This window comes from Halictus rubicundus, chromosome 1 (assembly GCF_050948215.1).
Source record: "Halictus rubicundus isolate RS-2024b chromosome 1, iyHalRubi1_principal, whole genome shotgun sequence".
NCBI lineage: Eukaryota > Metazoa > Arthropoda > Insecta > Hymenoptera > Halictidae > Halictus > Halictus rubicundus.
Window position 1 is genome coordinate 26,642,174 of NC_135149.1, and position 17,840 is coordinate 26,660,013.

Here is a 17,840-nt window from a genome sequence, read left to right on the forward strand (position 1 = left end):
GCGATCTAGTCCGAAATCCGAAACACGATTTTAACGCGCCTCCGCGGAATTCGAATCTGGCCACCACCCACGCCAACGTACGATCGTCGCATCTCGGGGTAACAGGGGGGGTCCTATGTATCGTTGCACGCCGCGAATCGAGTTTTACCGATCGATCATGCTGCCGCTCGAAATAGGGAATAACCGTGCCGTTCGTTGGTTCGACGGTGGGATAAACGGGGAACCGAAACGGAATCGATAGGGGAACGAGAAAAGTAGTACGGTTTGAAATTCGGGGGACGGAGCCTCCGTTCCCACTGGGCCAGTGACGGAGCTCGACGCATAGCCGGACAGAGATACGCACGGCACACTGCGTCCGCGGTTTACAGAAGATAGAACAACGAAATGAGACTGAGACCGTGGTGGGGACACTGTGTGTAACGAGAGAGAGAGAGATATGGATCCCTCGACTTCCGCATGAAATTTGGTTACCCAGTTGTGAGAACAGCGAGAGAGCGGATCGCTTGCTTACGGTTTCTCGTTCCCCGGGTTGCCCGATGCACTGTGCGCGTTATCAGCCGACCATACTCTCGGAGCCACGGTAAGAAGGTCTCATAAATACTAACGTCAAAATACGAAGCGTAACGGCCGAGATGACACCGTGACCTTTTCTGGCACGGTCGCTCGTTTATCTCATCTCTGCGCCGTGTCGGCCGAACGTATTCCTTGCGACGGGAACTGTTTTATTTTTCTTGTTGCGTAACGTAGAACCGGTTACGTTAACGACGAGATTATGCTCGAATTAATGTCCGTGTACAGAGTGTGGGATAAGGAAAGCTGTGTTATTAATGGTACTGTGCATGCAGGTTAACGGTGACGAATAAACGGTAAGAAAAGATTAATCGCGCGATCGATTTGGAACGTGGGAAGCACATTTTTCCCCGCACGTATACCGAACGTTTTCTTTTTTTTCGGATAGCTTTCGTAGGATATTTACGGGAAACGAATTGACGAAACTTTCCAGAGTATCCGCAGCCATTTTAGCCCTCTCCCACCCCCACTCGGTAACGGTTTCGAATGTTGTTTACCGGACGGGATAAAACGATAATTTAGTTCGAGTGGGGAAGGGGGTGGGGGCTGTTTCCCAGCGAAATTAGGAACGGTCCCCGTGCACATGTAGCGGCGGGTACGAATTTAGCGGGTATTTCGCTTGATTAAAATTAATGGTAGACGCCGTTCGGCCGGGTTCGGGGGGTTGATGGCGTCGGCCGGGTGAAACGGGGGTTGAAGGGGGGTGGACGAGGGGGGTTGTAGGCGCGGGAGGGTCCGGGGCGAAAGCAATTACTTAAAAACACGTTTGTACATCGAGGATTTGTTTGCCGAAGAAATTTGTTCGCCCTTTGCTTGAGCACTCTCGAGGAATCGGAACACAAACACGGCTCTCACACGTACACACCAACACTGACCTAATTCGCAGCACTGTCCGGACGCAGCCAATCATTCGCCTTTTCGGTCCTGTCGACGCTGTTAGCGTCTCGTGTACAGTCCACGGCAAAACCGATACAACGTACCCGTCCTGTGGCTTGACCCTTTGATCCCCGTTTCGGGTCTGTTAACCCTCCAGTGCCTCCGGTACTGTTTGTAAATTTTCTTGGAATTTCTCGATGAATTTTTGATTTACTAGTAAGTAGTTTTATGCATCATTATGTTAAAGCTCGGAGTTCGTCGGAAAAATTAATACTTTTCACCTGTGCGCTAAAGGGTCAACCCTTTCGCGACAGAGTGCGACCATTTTGAGAGGATGGCGAAAATAATAATTTAGGTTTTTTCTTTGCGAGTCCTTCTGGCTCTGGAAGGGCTGGTCCTTAACTAGCCGATGGGCCGAAGGGACTCGTTTATGATCCTTCCCTTCACAATTATACTGAAATTGTGTTAATCTTCTAGAGGCCCACTTCGAAGTCACATACTGACATATCAATATTTTTCAGTATAATTTTATCTTTAAATGCGACAAAAGTATTTTGCTCCGCTGCGCCTTCTTCGCGACCCAACAAATCGTCACTAGTATCAATTATTATTATTATATTAAAATATTATTAATTTAGTATTTAGATGATATTTGCTGTTTCCAAGATACGTGAATTGTTTTACATTCATTGCAAAAATTTGAGCCACGCAGCGTCAAATGCAAAACGGTGTAAGATCTTGAGAATGTTCTTAGAATATTTATAGAAGGTTACAAAGCGGTTATTTTTACTGCTCGGTACTTTTAATGTTAATGTGTAGCCTGCGAGAGATATATAGGAAATATATACATTTAGTCAATTGTCAATTGAGGTACCTGTTCTTGATGCTAGCGATGCAATTTTTTACTTTTATCATACTTGCACCGTAACCGTGAATTATTCGGGTGTTATGCGGAAATCGCATAGCAAACTATTTATGAGTTCGAGTTAGAACGCGTCGTAGACAAACGTTTAGTCATCTGCCAAGACCGTTCCCTTTGAAAAGCGCCGTTGTAGAGGTATATTTATTTGGAATTCTGCCAAATTGAATTTTATGAAACGATAAAACAATGATATATTGCAAGAGCAATATTAAAGATAATGTTCAACGTGCTATGTGTCACACGAAATTGCATAGGACATTTTCCATTTTAATTACAACTAGACAATATATTTTCGTGGCAAGATGCAGTAGAACATATAACAATAAAAGCATTAATAGACCGAAGAGACGCGTCCAAGTAACTAAAATTATTAGCAGAAATTTCTTACAAACACCACCAAAACCAACCAAAAATCTGCAAAAAATCGAAATTCTTTTCGCGAATCGGATTCCGCCCCGTCTGATAATTCGATTGGGGAGTGTACGAGCGGATGTTAATCGTTTTCCGGTAAAATTGGCAAAGTAAACGTCGAAGATTGGGTAGGGCAGTTTCGTGCGCGGCAAACCCGATACATTTTCCGGTGGCTTCCGGTCTGGCGCAATCGGCCGTTCGCTTCCCCTCGATGTTCCCCTGTGTGTGTGTGTGCACGCGCGCGCGCGCGCTTGTGTATTTACCCTGTTCGAGATGCAGCGCGTCACGTTATTAATTATTAAGTCAAACGGTCCCATTTGAATAATTAACAAAGGGAATCTGCTTGTGTTTATCGAGCAGCGCCGCGATGGTCGTAGCCGCCTCCGTAGCCGTCGGCCGTTCCATGGGAGCCAAACGAATCTCTCATTAGTAACGCTCCAGTTTCATTTCCCGATTGATAATCCCCGGACCGGTGTAGATAACAAGCGATATTCGACTTTCGAGCCAGTTTCTGTCCCGATAACACGCGAATTTTTTCGCGGGCATTGTGTTGGCCGCGAGCGCCGCGAGTAGAACGGGTCAACGCATTCTATCGACAACGAAAAATTTTTATACGAACCGCTAGACTTTTCCAGATCAAACATCTCACTCATTCAGTATCGTTTACGTAAGGAGCGCAAAAATTTAACCCTTAACGCTCCAAGGGTGCCTCCCAGGCACCACCGATGCGCGACCGATTAATATAAATATTGTAATCAAAATTATATTGCTTCTGAGATGAATAAAGATTGTTTTGAATGACTTTAATATTATTATTTACACGTCGTTGTAGCATTAAAAACTTGCGAGTCGAAGTATGATGAGAATAAGTTGGAGTTCCCGGTATATTCACAATTAAAAGTCGGAGCGTTAAGGGTTAAAACAATTTTTTAAAATTATTTTTATTGTTAATTTGATGGCTGGGTTCGCGCACATACGTCTGATCTCGACTACCTTTCCGTCTTTGTACGCTCGCTGGTACGGGTCACGCGAGACCCAATCGGAACGCCCTCTTAAAACCCTTTTCTTTACAAGAGATTTGCAATTTCGTTCGTATGTCTTTGGCGCAGAGGTAGACTGCGGACCTTTGTGCAAAATAAAAATTGTTCAAGGCAATCGTGAGAAACGGTAGTGAAATCAAGATATATTTCCTCTTTCAGTCACCTCAAAAAGTCGGAAATGACAGTAGAATATCCTTAGAATCTTCCAGAATATCCTTAGAGTCTGGTGACGAGCGGACTGCGGATTTTTATGCGGAATAAAAATCGTCTGCATTAACCGCAAGACACCGCACAAGCGTCTATTTCTTCCCTTAATCATTTTAACGAGAAAATAATACAACAGTTCATTCAAATCCCTCCGATATTTTCGCTTTTGTGAATTCGGTGTGCTCATTTTTATTATAGGCGCGTAAAATCAGTTCATAAACGAACCGAAGACTGCGTTAACAATTTTTACAATATTACGGGCGCATCGCTGTTCAATCGAAGGACATGGATGCACGCGTTAACGTGCTCCTTCTATAAAAATAATATATACACGGAAATTAGAAAATTGTTCGATAATACAATGGAGAAAGATGCATGGCGAGATGCGGCAAGTAGAACAGGTCAACGCATCGCCAGCCGCATCTGGAGCCCGGTGCATCGAACGGCTTTTGTTTCTCTCTCTCTCTTGCACTTCCCGCGGGAAAGGGACGAAAAATGCGACCGGAATAAAAAAATAATAAGGCGGCCAGAGAATATTCTCTGCGGCCAGGCCGGGGGAACTTCGTCCGAGAAAATGTTTACAGGTATTATGCAAATTGAACGAACTCTCGCCCCCTTTGTCGCCGCACGGACAGAAATTAGATCGAGCTTTAAATACCGCGCGGGTCACCGGTTCTTCTTCACTGTACGATGGTTATTTGTCCCCCCCCCCCCGCTGGGGATAATACTGCGAGCGTGGAATTATTAATCGCACGATAATATCGCTCGCGCGGAAATTATTCTAGAAATTGTTCGCCGTCCCGGCGGTTTTTCTGATATTTTGTGTTAATTGCGCGGAAACGAGCTAGATATGCGACGGATACGCGTACTGATAGAAATTTACGTTGTACGTGTTTAGCGATAACCGATCGTCCTGCACTCGAACGGTCGATCCGCGAGCTGATAAATTCAAATTTTATGTTAACTCTCCACGGGACGCGTGTTTGTTACGGAAACACATTTACGTACTTGGAAAACGGCAAATGCGATGCCATGCATACAAGTTAACAGTGAGTCTGCAGTTTGGACAAAAATTGAATTTCCTCGGATGCGTGAAAGAATAATTGACAATGTTTAACTTCCTGTTTTATTGGAAAATATCGATACATCGGGCTTTAAACGGAAGGGTTAATATTTTTCTCGAGGGCAATTAGCAGTAGTCTGGTTTGCTCCGATGTCGGACAAACGGTCCTTGACCGGCGAGGTTAATTATTTATTACTTGCGATCGTAATCGAATTTATAATTAGCTGTCGAGCCGTGTTTGCAACGGGAGGAATTCGCATTAACGAGTTCGAGATTTTATCATTGATAATACATGTCCGGGAAAAACGTTATGCGAGGTGTGCGTTGTGAAAAGCGGCTACAGTTTGTAAATTTCATTTCGACACGGTGATTGACGCATCGTTCCCGCGCGAGTGACACATTCGAAGCTGAAACTCATTATTTATAGGGAAACATTTAATGAATTTTTGGCGAAAGTCCACGCGAATGCGAGTTCGCAAGAGAGACCGTGGATCGTGACAAAGTGTCGTGCAATTTTCATTTCATTAACGAGACACCGTTGTAACCCCGTTGGATGTTCAATCGACGGCGAAATTTCTCATAAAATGCAACGCGGCCACCGTCGCAGCCTTTCCCCGATATTTGTTAATGCTTCATTAAAAAATGCACGGGCAAACTATGCGCAACACGGTGGAACGAGGCGAAGGCGCACTAATTAACGTTAATGTCGAATACGCTTCGACAATCGCCGATACCTTTCGTAAACATATTTCTTCTAATTATGGAGGGGAAAGCAGCTGGCTGTTGGCCGGCATCTCTCGCAAAAATTGTTCGATGAAAATGAGTTTAATCAGTGCGGAAATTATTTGCATACAAATTGAAAGCGAACGCGTCGCCTGTGTGTTCTAGAAGTAAATTAGAACGACGATGTTTCAAGAGAATCTAAAAAAATAATACAGGTCATCCCTTTAGTAAACATAGATTTTATAGAACAAAATTGTTATACTCATTCGTGTTGCTTTTACACTTTACAATTCTTTCTTAAATTTCGCAACTTAAACTTTGAAATTTTCCGTGCAACTTGGACAAACGAGCGAATATGCATCGTCAGTTCGGATAATCGAGGTTCCACTGTATCGTGGATTACGCGAGTAATCATGATCCAAACGGTACCGTGTCTGGTATCATTTTAATCGGAAAAAAGCCACAAATACGTTAACAAAAGCTTCGTAACGGAATGGTTAACAACAAAAGTGTTATTTGTACTTTTGTACTTTTTGTACTTTTCGTCTCACTGATACGCTGATACTGATAACTACTCGATATTTTTTTGTAAATTTTATGCTAGCGGTACGAGAGTAATAGCGTTTGTACCTACACGATATAAGTGCCATTTCGGTCCCATAAGTTCCACGCATCAAATAAAATTTCACAGAACAATAAAAATCGTCTTCGGACCATGTTTTTTGAGGGCGCAATTTTTTGGCGGTTCCCGAGCAAATTACAGTTTCGCGGGCGACCCCCGGTAAAGATGAAGGATTAATGAAAAATTCATTAACGGCGGGAAAAAGCGCGGAAACGCTCCGTTTCGGTGGCGAGCGTTTACAACGGGCATTGTTCCGTCGCGGGGGGTCGTTCCCGTCTAATTTCGTTGGCCGCCGTTGAAAAACGTTAAGGTATTCCGTTGTCGCATTTTCTGGTTGTTTATGACTGGACAATTGAAATTCCTCCCGGCGGACGTTCGTTATCCTCGAGTCGCATCTGGGCTTTTGGCGTCGCTTCAAACACGCGACGCGACGCGCCACGCGTTCGATCTCCGCGAAGGTTGCTCGCATGATCGCGACGTCGCCGGGGCCGGATTGCAGATATTTATAAAGCCGGACGCGAATTCAGTTTCGTCGCGGAAAAATGGTACGTGCCCGGTTCCATTCGATCCCCATCGCGCTTTAATTAACGCTCCGATAAAACTTCCCGGGGCCCGTGCAAACGTTGTTCGACGGATCTCGTCGGACGCTGTATCGCGAAATTGCCTCGTCCCTCGTTTTGCATAGCTCTTTTTTGCCATCGTTCGACTCGTGCTTCGACGGTACCTGCAAAATGTCGGATCGCTTATACCATTAATCTCCCCGGGAATATCCACGCGCGAAAAGTTTGGAGAACGCTCGACTTCCGGAGGGAATAACTTCGTTAACATGTTCGAATTGTTCCATCAGACTTGAAAATTTATTTCCGCGGTGATAGATCGAGAGTCTGTGTTCAATTCGCTTATGGTCCGTGAAATGTAGGAGAATTGAAAACGTAACTGCGCTAATAGATATCGAGGTTCGAATAATCGAGGATCTATTACACGAGTAATTACCATCCAAATTCTGTCGTGTTGGGTGTCATTTTAATCACAAAAATGTCACAAATACGTTGGCTACAATTTCATCAACACTAGAACTACCGAGCCCTAAACGCGACTTAGTCTTATCCCTTTATGATAACAGCAAGATTGAATTTGCTCAGGTTTCAGACGATTTTTATGGTAACATGTACTCCATACTATGGAGTCCATAGAAGAGATGTATTAAAAAATTTCTCGTGAAAATGTTTTCACAGTTTCAATAATCGTGAAAGAAAAAATCATCCACCAGTCATTTTGACTCTTTCGGTAGTTCTAGTGTTAAAATCGTAAATCTTAACTTCTCAGTTTCCATTTTATCAAATAAATTGCTTCGATTTTATCCAACTTTTATTCGCCCAAAAAGTGGTAAAAATCTGAATTTTTATTCTTCTTTTTATAGGACGATAGATAAATCTTACTGCCTGACACTTCTAGTGTTAAATAATTATCTTTACAAAACTTGAATCGCTCGAACAATTCTCTGAAAGGATAAATCAACTTTTCATCGAAAAAATTATTCGTAAAAATTTCAACTATATAATGCTTATATTATTACACAGTTATAGTAATAAAAATAATGAAAATAATAATAATGAAAATTCAAGAGTACTCCAAACTTTTGAGCCGCGATGCGTGTATTTAATTTTAAGCAGATCTTTCCGCAATTAAAAACGAAGTTTAACTAACCGCAAGTGATCTCTGACTGATCCTCGCAAAATTCGTATCCCGCTTTAGTAAAACACACACAGAGAGAGAGAGAGAGAGAGAGAGAGAGAGAGAGAGAGAGAGAGAGAGAGAGAGAGAGAGAGAGAGAGATTAATATGTTTGTAACAATAACGAGGTAGAAATACTTTTTACTTTCGTACGTAATAAACTGGGGCACGGTTTTTGCGACATAAACGTAGCAAATAAAAATTCGACCCGGTACGAGCTTGTAATTAAGAAGCCTTTTATTTATGCATTACAGGCTACCGCAATGTGGCCTGGAGCATTGAAGTTGTTCGTGTTAATAACGGCCCTGCTATATCCAACAAGGTACGTACCTCTTCGTTTTATTCCTCACAGACCGATAATTAGTGGGACATTATTCAATCTTACTCGACTTGAGACAGCGTTGTTTATCGACAGATAAAGCATAAACGTCTTAAATGCGGGCATACAGTTATTACAAAGTCGTCATTGTTAAAAGTTAAATGAAACTCTTGGAAGACGATTTCTTTGCTTCGCGAACTTCAATTGCGAGATTCAATGCGTTCTGGGCAAGTAAATTGACGATTATTGTACACTTCAATAAATTCTAAAGCTACCTTTATTCTTTCGAATTGTAGTTTCAATAATACATCGAATAATTATGTTTCCATTTCATGGTCAAACATTTCATTAGTATCGTAAATAATAATAAAGTGAAATCGGTTAGTTTACGTGAAATAATTTCGTGAAGGGTGTCTTGTAACAAAAATATAAAATGGTGGTTCCACATGACGGAAGACGGTGGTTCAATAAAATTTCGTTATACACAGCGTCGTTTTCGAGAAAGTCGACTGCGAACGTCTCGACGCTCACGTTTCGCAAGCGGTAAGTAGAAACTGGAAGCAATGGTCGGACACGCGCGGGTTACGAGTTTGCAACCAGTACAGCTCGAGAACGAAGCCAGCTACGAAAAAATCTCGTTCCACATTTTCGATCAGTTTTCCTTCGAGGAGCCACCATGCTTTTTCTCACGGTCGCAAGTTGCAAGACACCGAGTGTATCGATCGATAACGAGCCCCGGCGCTGTGTACACCTTTCGCACGAATCCCTCGCACCTGGTTGCAGATGTATGTCGAAGGAGAAGAACTTTCGGGAGAAGGAGAAGGAGGTGTTAGACAGCATTCTAGGATCACAAGGACGGTACGACGCCCGTATCCGGCCCGGCGGCGAAAACGCAACAGGTGAATACAATCGATATTTTCGTTTTTCTGTTTTACATCCACCAGTTCCTTCCAGTTGTTCCCTTGACCAACAGAAAGGAAAACAAAAAGAAAGAAAGAACTGAAACCGACCAGAAAAAGAAAAGAACCAAAAGAAAAAAAAAAGAAAAAAGAAAAGAGGAAAACGATAGGTCGGGCACGATTAGGAGACACCGACATGTCCGACGCCAAGCTTGATACCCCGGAGAAAGATAGTCCATTTGTCAGTCGTGCCGCCGACGAGAGAAACACCGCGATTTTCGCAAACTTTTTTTCGCAGATTTACGCGAGCCTGATCCGCGACGGGTACCGACTCTAATCTACGATGAAGTATCTCCGGTGCGATACAAAACCCGAAATTACGGGTCTCTATTTCGCGCGCGTTAACCGCGCACATACTCCGGGGCCCGCGCGCAATTTTCAGTATTCGAAGGTCTCTACTTTGTATGTAAATAGAAGCGGGTTAATACAGTCGTGTTTTCATTTGTATAATGGCGGGAGACGCCGGGCATCAAGTGCTCGAGCTCTTAATTAAACTGCAAACATTTTCATCTGGCGAGAGAAACGGTAGTTTTCTAGGGTTTCTGCAAATAGGTCAGTTTTCGGAATTTATTACGGAGGAACTGCGCGGCGCAGACCTAAACGACTTGGCGCGTTGTTTCCGCACGTGTTTCAGTATTGCAGACACGAAGTTTTGTTGCTCTGTAACTTTAACGATTCTTATTGTAGACAGCGTTGACAGGCTTGGTGGCGTTTTGAGAAATTGCTCAAAATTACGAAAACTACATGTGATTGTAGATTATGATCCTAGAATCCCGTAAACGATCTCATACGAACAGTCCTCTTCGTTTCTTAATTTTTGACAATTTTAAAGAGACCAGCGTTTCGCAGTATTATAATAAGTGAGTCAGGAAAATCTATAACGAGCACCATCGAACACAGGGTGTAATAAAAATGTCTGTACAATGCCAAATCACAACTGAACACGTTGAAAAAAGTTGTGTAGCTCTGCATTGCTCAGTTCTCCTGTAATAAATTCGCTAAAATATTTAATGAAATATTTAAAAGGCCAGTACCTTCCACCTTAAAGTGAATAAAAATAAAGTAGATACTAGAGATAAAATAGAAACTAATAATAGAACAGTTGCTAATTTATATCGAGATTGATATGGGAACCCACGAACTAAAAATTGAAGAGATCTGGAAACTAAGGCCAGTAATTCAGACACTGAAATTTCTCGGAATGGGGACCACGGATTTTCAATCGCCATTCGGCTAATAATGTGATTTACATAAATGCCGTGACCTCCATCCGGAATCCATCGATCTACGATCTAGAAATGAGAATCGAGCGTCTCGACCAATACAGTTTGACGCTCGACGGTGCCTCGAGAGTTCGAGACTCGAAAAATCAGGCTTCCCCAGATTCTACACTCCTTCCCCCGTCGACGAGACTCGAATTCTTCCCTGCATCGTCCACTAATCGACTTATTTTCAGAGAGAATAGACAGCGTCGAACAACGCTGTCGACGAACTAATTGTTCGTCTGCAATTTATCTCTTCGGGATGCGAAGAGATCGTCCGAGCTTCGAGGATCTTGATTTCGATCGGTTAACCCTCTATGACACTTCCGAGAGCCTAATTAACAAGTACACCGAGTTCAATATATATATATTCAGTCAATGAGAAACCTCGTTTAATTTATTGGTCGTCCATAGAAAATTTTGTGCAAAATGTGTACTGTATTCGAAGCGACTGTCTGCTTGAACCCTTATATTCTTATGTCTCTTGTGTTGCCAGATATCGAGGTGAGTTTGTGGATTTTTAAATAGGTCGTATATTGCTTCAGTAATTATATTATTTTTTTTTGTGGCTGGGAGATTGAGGAATTCAATGATCTGTAATTTGGTAATTTTGAGTTGACCTCGAATCTCGAAAATAGAAAGAAAATGCACTGAAGTATTTTTGTTCGAGGTAGGACACGTATGTGAGAGACAGCTTGTATCAATGTTAATTCTTGAGATTCACTATCAACTCAAAGTGAAAGTTCATTGAATTTGTCTGTTCACAGGCTGCAATACAGAAAAACACAGTCACCCATTTAAAAAATTAAAATTCATCTCAGTAACTCAAACGACACAGGATTTAACAATGTTAAAGTTTATTCCTGCATCGAGTCCCATCGAAAACAGGATATATTTTGTATAAGGCTTAAAAGGCTTTAGAGATGTATAAACGACAAAATCTGAACTCGCTCGGGTTTAGTGGTAGAAATGAATCAGAAAAGCATAATCAGGTTGCAAGCAGTGGATAAATCGATGTCTTATACAGGGTGTTACAACGGAGTGAATCTACACGTAAAAATGAGTCGAAAAAAGGTCATAACATTTTTTCGTTTTCGAGAAAATCGAGTTTGACAATTCAGCGGATACGCGTGCCAGTAGATAGGGACCGGCTGACGCGTCTGACCATGACCGACCCATTCTACTTCGACGGATATTTAAACTGATTTGTCTCGAAAACGAAAAAATGTTATATCCTTTTTTCGACTTGTTTTTGCACGTGGAATCTCACCACTGGACCGCTTGTAAGATTTCGGAAACGCCCTGTGCAGGACAGATGAATCCTCAGATTAGGGTAGTTTCCCAGAAGAAGGTCAACATCACGTTTCTAAATAGAGCGATACGTGCTCCTGCTTACCTGGAATATTTCAATTTAAATTTCTAATGGAGTGTTTTCAACAGCACACTGTTGTCAAAGGTCCTCGCGACTTTTGGTCAAAGGTCAATTCAGCGTAGTCGAAGGTCAACCGTCAGAGAATACGATACGCTGGTCGAACGAATAGGTCAGCGCTTGATGATTCGCGTGCTTTCACATTTCGCCATAAATGCGAACTGTGTCAACTGAATCAGAGCCATTGTTTGCATTTTGCGATACTTGCAAGCGATTATGTGGGAACGATGTACGGACAGTTCAGAAGATGGGAAAACGTTTAACCGGTCGTTCGAAGTGAATTACTTTTCGCAGTCAATCAACGGGGTAAATTGTTCTGTATATTTAGCATCGTGTAGATGATCTACGGCGATCTCGAATATCATTCCGCTGTGGTTGTGTGCATTTTAAAAGAAGCAGAGAACAAAAGTATTGACAGATATCAATAAATTAATACAACACTGAAAGATAGATACAGAAATTGACTTGCATTTCTGACACTAAAACCAGGTGCCTAAACATTTTATTTTCCATTTAGAAATCACGAATCACAGTAAACAAATACTTCTTAACCACGAAGGGACGTTGTAACAACAAAACGTGTTACTAAATCGCATGTGTTATTATAGGAAAATAAATCGAAGCAGCACACTAAAACAAGTCTGAAAGATGGAAGTATCGTGCCACTGGAAAGTCAGCTTACAAAGGGTTAACCGATCCCGGATTTCGTTCGCTTCTTTTATTTTTCCCGGGGGCCTCCTGGCTGCCAACAGCGCTGCCAACAGGCACTGCCAAGTAGACTGGCAAACGTCGATTCCGAGGCACACGAAACAGAAAAAGCCTAAACCAAAGTGAAAAATTTCGCGCAGTCTTCCTCGAAGACTGTCCGGTTTCGAGGAGCAAGGAAGCACGTGCTGTTAGGCGAGTTCGTCTCGGGCATAAACGTTCCGGTTGATGGAACGTTCGACGAATCCTCGATGGCACGTTTCCGATAGCGATGACGAACAACAGCGCGATACCGTTGGCAACGATGACGGCCGCGATTTGTTTCGCCGTGGATCTAGGATCTATTGCGTACGCCCACGCACACGCACACCGTCAATCGTACACCGATGATACCGACACCGTTACGCGGCCGACACTGTTATCTACCTGTCACGTCTCTCGGAGACTGATTGGCCGAGTCCCCGATAAGACGGAATTGTTCCAATTGTTAATTAGTCCGAAAGACGACGCTATTTCTGTGATCGAGCTGTACTACCTTGCTAGCTGTTTGCTCGATTATGCGAGTCTGCGATAACGATTCTCGACCGATAGTATGCTGTTCTATGACGTGGTATGGAGCACCAGAGATGGGCTGGTTGTTTGTGCATCGAGAAGCTAATCGATGAAAGACCAATGAAATGACCAATGAAAGTATACGGTCCTCGAGATCGTGAGTTTTGATCTGTGACTTTTGTTGGTGGTGCAATTAGGGGGATGATTTCACGATTATAGGTAGGTTTTGTTCTGTTTGTGAGAGTTTTAACCTCTTAAGTACGACGCGCTTGTCCGCGACTCGGTCTTCCAGGGACGGCGCGCTTGTCCGCAACTCTGACTTCCAGGGACGGCATGCGTGGCAGCGCCTAGCAAAAAAGCCACTATAATGGTCCGTTCCGTTCAAACTAATGCTTTCCACGGAAACCACTATAGTGGCGTACCGTTCAAACTGATGCTTTCCATGGAAAACCACTATAGTGGCGTACCGTTCAAACTGATGCTTTCCATGGAAAACCACTATAGTGGTCCGTACCTTTTAAACTGATGCTTTCCTCGGAAACCACTATAGTGGCGTACAATGCTTGAGAGGTTAAAGGGTTGTAGATTCTGTTTATTTGGTTTGTGAGTCGAAATTTTTGGGGGGCGAGACAATTTAATTGACCATATCTAATAACTAAAACATTTTGTTGAGTAATTGTGTGTTTCTGTTACCAGTGTTACCAGATAGTATTATTTTTCTGATGTTGTCCCAAAACTGTGGGTTTTATGCAATTAGTGTTGATCACCTGGATATTCATTAAAAGTGTTTGAAAAGAGTAAAGATATGTATATTCTTTTAAATTACGGATTTTATGCAGTGATAACAGTGTTGATTAACTAGAACTCATTAAAAGTGCTGGGAAAGTTCAATAAGATTCTTCGTCTAGACTGCAGATTGTGTAACAATGTTGATCACCTGTAATACTCGTTAAAAGTGTTTAAACAAATTTAATAAGATACGTACCTTCTCCTAGATAGATTTTGTGCTTTTATCTTTTGGAAAGAGACTGGTGAAAAGAATACAATAATTCTTAAATATAATTAATAGCGAATACTTATATCTTGACGTACAAAAATTGTTCGAGTATAATCAAAGTTTATATTTAATTCGGAATATCATCGAGTACTGCATTAGCACACGAAAATTGATATTTGCATAGTGATCCGAAATTTAGTAATGGAGTCTACGAAATATTCTTTTGAGGCCTCAATTTTTATACATTCGTTCTTAAAATTGTATATCTGCAGGAAGATCCGCAGTCATATTATTACTCGTTCATCTTATTGGCATAGCACGTGTGCCAGTGAACTATGAAAGGTTAATCTCCTTAATGGAAGCATCGGTGATATTTGGCAGCTGGTATCAAGCCAATCCACGAGTTGGCAGTAACTTTCAGCATGAAGTATTAATACTTACATTCATTTTCAAGTATTGGAGGCTCTCTATGACTTTTTTGCATATCAATGATGTAATTATTAATGATATCAACTTCTCCGTACTGAAAGTAGCTAAAATTGTTTGCTTCATTCAGTCTTTGAAAATTAATAGAGACTTCCGTGTATTATTGAACAATCTGCACAAACTATACTTCACCATTAAAACCACATTACAAAACAACAACAGAATATCAGCAGTTAAATAATTAATTTTTGCATATCGTACCATTTTGCATTAAATTCTGCTATCAATTGTGTCTCATCAGTTATACTACATCCAATAGTACACTTTGAATGTATAACCTAGAAAAAAAATCTTCACTATAATTTCAATATCAAATTTTTGCCAACAAGAAATCTGAATCGATTGAAAAAGTTAGGCTGCAAAGTGCCAAATAAAATCCGGGAAAAAGCACATATATTTCAAAACAGACCAAAACTCCTGAACTCGAGTGCAGTGGACCTTTCACCGCCAATTAACCAAGAAAAATCGAATTAATTAACATTGAAAAACGAAGCTCTCAGACTTCTTTCTCTTCGCCGAATACTATACCAACTTGTGCCCACCTCTGTAAAACAATGCTTCCGGTAACGCGAGGAGAGGCTGTAGCAGTGGATCGTAGATTGTATTTTCATCGTTTTTATTTGTTTTTTGGAAAACGTTGCCCAAAATGGACAGGGAAGATGGGGGAGGTTGCTACATTGTCGAACGTTTTCTTTTTTGCTTTTGTGAAGTGTTTAGTAGAGTCGTTCGGTCAGAAATGGAATTGTCAACAGTTTCTGAATCGACGAATTTCGAGGTTGTTCCTCAGGTGTGTCGCTTTTTTGCTTTTTGTTTCGAGCTGAGGAATCTTGTACGTTCAAACCATTTCAGGACGATGGTTCTTAAGACGTCACTGTGTCTGTGTACTGGTGAATTAGATCGTCATGTACTCGTCAACATGCGCGATCTTAAATTGGCCACTGCTTTATTTTATTCGTTCTGGGCCATTAGTTACTTGATAATAAACTTTCCACTTCATATTGCAATCTTTACACTAAGTACTACGACAGCAAAAAACGAAACAATTCTCACACAATTCAATTCATTTTCCACTTAACAAATTCCTAAAAATCCAACAGCGGTTCTGAAAATTGAAAAGTACATAAATACACTAAGTTGAGAAAACAATTCTCACACAATTCAATTCATTTTCCACTTAACAAATTCCTAAAAATCCAACAGCGGTTCTGAAAATTGAAAAGTACATAAATACACTAAGTTGAGAAAACAATTCTCACACAATTCAATTCATTTTCCACTTAACAAATTCCTAAAAATCCAACAGCGGTTCTGAAAATTGAAAAGTACATAAATACACTAAGTTGAGAAAACAATTCTCACACAATTCAATTCATTTTCCACTTAACAAATTCCTAAAAATCCAACAGCGGTTCTGAAAATTGAAAAGTACATAAATACACTAAGTTTCGGTATTTATAAAATCAGTCGACTGACATTCTTGTGTCCGATGAAATTTCTAAATTTCAAAATAGCCTCCAGCGCAATAGTCGCTAATTTTGCGAAAATCATTCCGTAAAATGTTGACCACTCTCGCCGCGTTCAGCTGGTTAATTTTAATTTTTCAGTGACACAGGCGTCGGTGGATTTTTCATAGCGATTGTACACGGTTTCGTAGGAGTCCAGACTACTCTAATGATTCTTGCCGCTTACGGCAGACAGCCTTACGGCCCGACTGGCACGAATCATTGAATTCCCAGGCGTGCGTCTGACATAAACGGCACTTGTACTACTTGATGCGAGCACCGTTGCCAGACTACGGCTGTACTTCAACCGCGATTGTTCAGTTCATTGTTCCGCCAGTTTATTCGGTCCACGCTTGCCGCAACGTTAACATTATTATCGTTATTATTCCCAATATAAATAAACCACTCGAATAATTACGGACCGAGGAAAGAGGGCCGATTGATCATATTCGCGGCATGGACGTAGAACAATCGCGAAATACATCGGCAAACCGTTCCGTCGATTTCCTGCCATTTGTTGCCAAACTTTTGACACGTTCGGGTATCAATCCCATGGGATTACAATGAAAGCAAATTGAGACCAAATCACGGCACATAATTTGTTAAAAACGTTTCGTTATTGTGTTGCACCGAGTGGAGTTTAAATACGGCTGTGTTTGTGTTCACATAATCCCCTGCGGAGTATAAGTCGTCAACAAAATTTGATCATTGTTTACATGGCTGTGGAAAATTGAGAATCTGTTTAAAAATTCTATTCCGATATAAGACGAAGCTTTTTATTTCGAAACAAGAATTTTATTTCTCCATCCGAAATACGACGAAAGCCGGTCCCGAGCCGTCGCCTTATATCGAAGGAAAACTGAAATATCGGCGTGGGTCAGAAATGACTCCGGCACAGTAAAACAATGTTTAACTGACCGCAGAAAATTGAAATATTTATTTAATTCCGTGCAGAGTATAATTCGTGAGCAACGCGTTATCATTGTAGTCAACATGCGTCAAGCAATGTTTAAATGGTCCATCGAGAACAACAGTTGGTTTAACTCCACCGCGTGTGTCAGCGGAACATTGTTTAAAAGCCTGCAGAAAATGGAAATATTTTTAATTCGGCGGCGTGTCGATTCCTCGACGGTGTGTACACACAATTTGTTGAAAAATATTTTCTCATTGTGACGAGCGTGTCGGGGCTTAAACGGGCTGTGAAAAATCGCGAATTTGTTTAATTCGGGCGCGCATCGACCCGCCAGCGGAACAATGGGCGCCGAGTCGATGAAATATGTATTCGACGCCTGTGTCCAATTATTCGGGAAAATCTTTCTCGCGCGGCGTGCGAATTGTTTCGCCGGTTTTCCGATTGGGTTTCGATGTTGTCCGCAGGCAAGAAAATTATGCGACGGCATTGAACGCCTCGGAAAATTGGACCGCGAGTGTCCCCTATTGTTTCGATAGGGTCAGACACACG

General features: G+C 41.8%; 1 protein-coding gene across 1 annotated transcript in view; it reads left to right on the forward strand.

Moving 5' to 3' along the window:
- Positions 1-17,840, forward strand: part of Gluclalpha (glycine receptor alpha 1) — a 78,589-nt gene that overhangs the window by 212 nt on the left and 60,537 nt on the right. The window contains 2 exon segments of the mRNA XM_076796949.1: positions 8,422-8,489; positions 9,270-9,385. Coding sequence (XP_076653064.1) covers positions 8,431-8,489; positions 9,270-9,385 — 175 coding nt within the window. The 5' untranslated portion in view covers positions 8,422-8,430.